General features: G+C 41.4%; 2 protein-coding genes across 2 annotated transcripts; both read right to left on the reverse strand.

Annotated features, from left to right (window-relative positions):
- LOC110436736 lies at nt 308–1483 on the reverse strand. Its single transcript, XM_021464186.1, has 2 exons — nt 1400–1483; nt 308–929 (listed from the first exon to the last, which is right to left on the reverse strand). Exons 1-2 carry the CDS (start codon nt 1457–1459, stop codon nt 660–662), a joined length of 330 nt encoding a protein of 109 aa, XP_021319861.1. The 5' UTR covers nt 1460–1483; the 3' UTR covers nt 308–659.
- LOC8080643 (two-component response regulator ORR33) lies at nt 1949–4465 on the reverse strand. The gene is made up of 3 exons (XM_021465704.1): nt 4351–4465; nt 2552–2707; nt 1949–2429 (listed from the first exon to the last, which is right to left on the reverse strand). Exons 1-3 carry the CDS (start codon nt 4463–4465, stop codon nt 1996–1998), a joined length of 705 nt encoding a protein of 234 aa, XP_021321379.1. The 3' UTR covers nt 1949–1995.

Consider the following 6163-nt stretch of genomic DNA (forward strand, 5'->3'; position numbering starts at 1 on the left):
ATGGTGGACAACAATTCTGCAATAGCTCTAATGAAGAATCCAGTGTTTCATGGCAGAAGCAAACATATTGATATCAAGTATCATTTCATCCGAGAATGTGTGGAGCGTGGACAGATTGTTGTGAAGAAAGTTGGCACTCTGGATCAGAAGGCTGACTCTCTGACAAAGCCTTTGGCAGCAGTGAAGTTTGCTGTAATGAAACACCTGTTAGGTGTTCGGGAGCTTGAGGATCATCAGGCTTAAGGGGGAGATTGTTGGTGTAAGCCAGCTGATGTGTCATGACTTGTGACGTGGAGGATAGCAGAGGCGGGAGCGGGAGCGCTGAAGTTTGAATGACCCACGCACGGGAGCAGTTGCAGCTGAAGCGGTGACCACGTACACGATCGCGACGTCGAGAGGCGGTTTTCACTGACAAGCTTATGTATCACGTTTTTAGCAGTTCTGTGTGTGTCACAGTGTGTGTAAGCTATTGGTATAAATAGCTGGATGTTTAGTGCGTGAGTTAGTGCTTTGGAGTTGGTTGTAAACTCATTGAACTCTTTGTGAACAGAGGTGAAAAGGGGAGCCGACGCCCTGTCGGCAGTTTCTGTGTTCATCCCTTGTTCTTGATCGATTAGGCCTAGCCACTGAAATCTTGCTCGTGATTGTTGATCCATCACTTACAATGAGTACACCACATGCGGTGCCGGTGGTGTTGCTCTTGCTCGTGCCGGTGATTGGTACGCTGGCAGCAGTGCTGGGGCGGAGATGTAGGTGGCGCCGGCGAAGGCTGTGGCATTGCTGCTGCTCGGCCCGGCAGCGTCTCCAGAGATCATGGGGTTGTGTGGCATGCAGAGCATCTGGGGGACGGGCTGCATGAACAGAGAGCGGCCGTGCTGCTGGTTGTGGACATCTGTGGCCTGGACTCCTCGTCGGTTCTGCCGTGCCGGCTACAAATGGAAGAAATATAGGACATGAATACACTTGACTTGAGTACGAAATAAATGTTGAAATTGCCAAATAAATAAAGTATATATATGCTATAAGAAATTTTGGCAAGCTAGTGACTATATATATGGTACTTATATAAGTAGTTCCTCCCTCCTTCTTAAAAAGAGTGACGTTTTTGACTTTCAGATTTTGTATTTAACTGTTCATCTTATTCAAAAATTTTCTATAAATTATAAATTAAATAAATAATTACTAAAATATACTTGATGATAAAATAAGTAATAACAAAATAGATGATATTTAGACAAAAAAATTGAATAAGACGGATGATCAAACAAAATGTCTAAAAGTCAAAAATGACACTTTTTTGGGACGGATTCCTCAAGTTTGAGATCGAACAAATTATGGTAGGAAAAGGAAATATGCAGGTACGAATGGATAAAACGATAATTTTGGAAGAAAATGGCACCTGTTGGTGGCTAGGAACCACGTCGTCACCATAGCTCTCCTGCCCTTCTGTCACGTTCATTTGCTCCTGTCTCCCTGTTGGCTGGCCTCCTGCTGTGAAGGGATAAGGACAAGCAGAGAGATGCATGACATGATGAAAGTAGCAACTCATTAATATAAGAATCAAAGTAAAGGGTTTACTTTCAAATGAACCTGCAACGCTGCCGCGGCCGTGGCTGGAGGAGCCGCCGTCGTTGCTATCTCCCAGCTTCCTCCTCCGGCCTCTTCCTGCCCTAGCAGCGGCCACAGGCTGCTGCTGCTGCTGCTGCTGCTGCTGATGATGATGATACACCAGAGGCGGCTGTCCTGCCGCCGGCGCTTGTGCTGAGTACACTGCATGAGGTGCCAATGATGTTGCTCGTGCTGGTGCTTGGTACACTAGCAGTGGCAGCAGTGCTGGGGCGGCAGAGGTGTTGCTGGGTCCGGCTCCGGCGAAGGCTGCGACATTGCTGCTGCTCGGGCCGGCAGTGTCTGCGAAGATCATGGGGTTGTTGCCTCTGACTGTGAAGGGATAAAGGACAAGCAGAGAAATTATGTGGTAACTCAATAATATAAGAATCAAAATGATGGTTTACTTTCAGATGAACCTGCAACGCCGCTGCCGCCACCACCGACATGCCCGCGGCTAGAGGAGCTGCCGTCGTGCCTATCACCCAGCTTCCTCCTCCTGCCTCTTCCCGCCCTCACTACCTTGAAAAGGTCACAGCCGTCGTCGTCCTCCTCCTCCTCCCTGGCTTGGTCCTCAAAGGTAGAGGAGCTGGGCAAACGTGCTTCGACGGTGGCGGGAAGCGCCTGGATGCCGCGAGGCCATTCCAGCCACGGCAACGTGTTTTCCCCACGCTGCAGCAAAACCTTGGACCACTGGATGATCCTCCACAGCCTGCATACCTCGCCGGCGTCGAGGGGCTTCTTGATTACGTACGTAGCAGCCCAAACAGTGCGTCGCAGAGCCTCAGCCAAGTCGCCGGCGACCTTGTAATCGAAAGAGTAGACTGCATTCCACACAAAGCAAATTAAATGAATATATATCCGGCCTGTTCTTTGTTTCGCTAGCTGCATGATGAATCATCTGATGCGATATGCAACGCATCAACACGGTGCGTGCAGTGCTTACAGTAGATGACTGGGATGCACATATTGGGCTCCACCATTGCACGGAAGTCGAAGCCGCAGCTTGCGGCTCTCAAAGCGTCGATGAAGACAACGTCGGCGTCTTTGAGTCTTCCGGTGAGGAGCTTAACAGCCGACGCTGGGGTCTCGCATGTGGCCACTGCAATGAGAGACAACTGAAGTGAGTAACGTATATAGTGTGTGTGTGTGTGTGCTACTTCTTTTGTGTTTCCTGCTTCTCCTTTTTTTAATTTGGGAGTTCTTCGTTTGCTTTAATAATTTAATAGTCAGTCTTGCTGTTTTCTTAAAGTATGCTACTTAAGTCATTAAGAACACCTACAAATAAGTTAGGAAGTGTAATTATGGTTGACATAAAAAATATTAAATTATATTGGATAAAAGTTAGAGTAGACGCAAAAAACAGCATATTCAACTTAAACTGTAGTAAAATCTACAACAGTAAGTATGTAATTTTGCGCAATTTGATTTTAATTTCATATAAAAAACCTCCCTTGGGTGAATGACCTCCGCCCCCCCCCCTCCCCAACCCTCTAAAATGTCATCTACCTTCATATCTTAGAAGAAAACATGGACAAACCCACAAATAAGTTAGGAAGTGTAATCACGCTCGACGTAAAAAAGATAATATTGGAAAAAAAAGTTAGCAGATTCAAAGTGGGGTGAAATCTACAATAGTAGCTAGTAGTTTCTTGAAAAGATAACAATAAAATATTTTAAAAAAAATATGCGAAGAAGTGATGATGCTCAAATTGATTTGAATCTCAACAAAACTTCCCTTAAAAAAGAGAACAAAGATGATGTCTTCTCGACCAGTACCCCCCACACCCGTGTCCCACTACCCCCACCCCACCTCCCAAAAAAGTTAAGGGGTATGGTAGGAAACTTGATCTAAAATGTGATCTAGAAGAAAACAAGAGTAACCTACAAATAAGTTAAGGGGTGCAATTATGTTCGAGAAAGAAAAGATTGTATTGAATAAAAGTTGGATTAGGCAGAAAAAGAGCAGGTGCGACTAAATGTAGTAGTGAAAACTAGAATAGTAGATAAGTAATTTTCTTGAAAAGGTAACTAAATATTTAAGAAAACTGGCGCGAAGAGCGATCCCGCGCAATTTTGATTTAAATTTCATAAAAAAATTATTTTCTTGAAAAGGTAACGGCAAAATATTTAAGAAAATTGGCATGAAGAGCGATCCCGCGCGATTTTGATTTGAATTTCATTAAAAAAATAATTTTCATAAAAAAAGATAACGGTAAAATATTTAAGAAAATTGGCGCGAAAAGCGATCCCGCGTGATTTTGATCTGAATTTCATAAAAAGAAACTCTCCTCGGCCCTCGGGTAAACAAGCAAGATCATGCTAAGGAGTATCATAAGAAACTTGATCTAATAAAAGATGATTTACCTTTATATCCAAGAAGATAACATGAACAACCAATTAATAGAATACTAGAGCAGCATCGCATAGCACTGCTAAGAATTTCAATCCATACATGCATGTTAAAGGAAACATTTTCCTCTTTTAGACCTTACGGAAATATTGAGATAGCAAGCTCAGACAAAAAAGTAAACTAGTATAAAGCAAATCTGATGAAAACATGATCACTATGCATGCGCAAAACATAGTTTGTTCTCCAGATTCAACGAGCTTGGTCACACAACAACACAACTGCATGCGGATCTTGTCCAAAAAAATTTTCCAGCAAAACACAAATCACATACACCCTACAAGTGCATCTTATTAATTTGAGGAAAACATGGGAAGAAGAGGAGACCACAGTACCTTGGAAGTTTAGGAGAGAAAGCATCAGGCTAGCCGTTCTTAGAAACCTTGCATTGTTGTCGACGATTAAGGCCCGTATCCCGTTTGGGAACGCGGCGTGCGAGTCGTTCTCCATTAAGGCTTACACTATTTGGTGGGCTCACTGTTGTTTGATGACAACAGTGCACTGATGAGAAGAGAAGGAGCTAATAAGGGTGAACGGTGTATTTATATTAATTAGGCCAGGCAGGGGGGGGGGGGGGGGGGGCGTAGAGATAGCGAGGGGCGCCTCAAAAGGGACAAGCCTCGGCCACTATGCTACATCAACGTAGTGTAGATAGAATTTTTACCATATAAATAATAATACTATAAATTTCTTTTTTATAATATATTAACAAGTTGGAATTTTTAGAACCATGATATAACTATCTCCCTAATATGGATTTCTGCCGTCCTCATTAAGTTGTGAGATCTGTGATTTTGTTGCCAAAATTTATTACAATGCAACTTTTAGCTAAATGTATAAACCCGCCTTTTCCTCGTCCATTACCTTTGTTTCTGAGAATTAATTAATGCATTCCACTGTTAAAACTGGCAATCTTATATGACAATACTACGATTCGGTGTGCTCACTGAGAACAAAACTATGTGCATTTTTTTTTGTCTAATACGTTACCATCATTCTGTGCTCCCTCTATCTCTTTCTCTCTCTCATATGAAATATTTTATTTTCACACACCACCTTTATATCTCTAGTTACTTATTACGCAATGTCTTATATGTTGGAAAATGTTTTATGTTCCATCGAAGAGTGACGCTTACGCAATTGCATAACCATTTTATTCGATTGTATCTCTATATATGTCTCTAAGCAACCACATATCAGTTATGGCATGTCTCTAACTCATGCGTGTGTAGTTTTATATCCCTTGATCTGTTTTTCTTAGATATATATAAAGGAGCTTTAATGTATTCCTCTAGTAGAATATTATTTAATATAAAAAGATTTGTGACATGCAGGCCAGCAGCCGAAAAACTGAACTCCATCTGAGCTTTTTTATATTCCACTATATTCCATCGGTGTAGAGTATATCTTCTATCTATATATGCATGTCTTTGTGACATCGGTGTCGACACACAGCGTGGTTCATTAGAGATCGGACATGTCGCGTGTACTCTCATCACACGAGACACGTTTTAATTTCCCTGGTCTCACAGTTATATATATCAAGGCATTGCCTTTCCCTTCATCATGTCTTTCAGAGGATCTCAACCTAACCTGGCTATGCGCAATCCACATGAGTGCAGGCCAAGACGCCCGTTGGGGTAGGGGAAGAGTGGACAACATGCATGATGCATCATTTATAAACATATCTAGCTAGTCTTGTATTGAGACTTTCAGAGCAGTTGCGGCGCTGAAGTATATTTTTACACCATGTTTTTTTAGTAATCACTCGATTATAAACGGTGCACATAATATGAAAAAAGTATGCATTGATTTTTTGTCAAAAGAAATAAAGTGGGACAATATACTCCCTCTGTCTCAAAATACAAATTATGTATCACAAAACTGAAACTATCTTTTTTGTTATTTTACTCTAATTAGTTTCTTTAATATTTTTATTTTTTATTTTTTCTTTCTATATATGTGATGTTCATGTGGTATATATTTAATGTTCTAGTGTTATGTTTTATATATAATGTTTTTCTCTTGTTCACATAGTATACATGTGATCTTCATGTAGTATACATGTAATGTTCTATAATGTTTTTGTATGATGTTCATTTAGTATACATGTGATGTTCTATAGTATACTTTAAAATGTTTAAAAAA

Source organism: Sorghum bicolor, chromosome 7 (genome assembly GCF_000003195.3).
Source record: "Sorghum bicolor cultivar BTx623 chromosome 7, Sorghum_bicolor_NCBIv3, whole genome shotgun sequence".
Lineage (NCBI taxonomy): Eukaryota > Viridiplantae > Streptophyta > Magnoliopsida > Poales > Poaceae > Sorghum > Sorghum bicolor.

Bases quoted from the DNA above. Each gene is read 5' to 3' on its own strand.
- LOC8080643 (XM_021465704.1), bottom strand. From the start codon at position 4,465: ATGGAGAACGACTCGCACGCCGCGTTCCCAAACGGGATACGGGCCTTA. The intron at 2,708-4,350 runs GTACTGTGGTCT...CTCTCATTGCAG, and splicing joins TTCTCTCCTAAACTTCCAAG to TGGCCACATGCGAGACCCCA. The intron at 2,430-2,551 runs GTAAGCACTGCA...TGTGGAATGCAG, and splicing joins GTGCATCCCAGTCATCTACT to TCTACTCTTTCGATTACAAG.
- LOC110436736 (XM_021464186.1), bottom strand. From the start codon at position 1,459: ATGAACGTGACAGAAGGGCAGGAGAGCTATGGTGACGACGTGGTTCCT. The intron at 930-1,399 runs GTGCCATTTTCT...TTCCATTTGTAG, and splicing joins TGGTTCCTAGCCACCAACAG to CCGGCACGGCAGAACCGACG.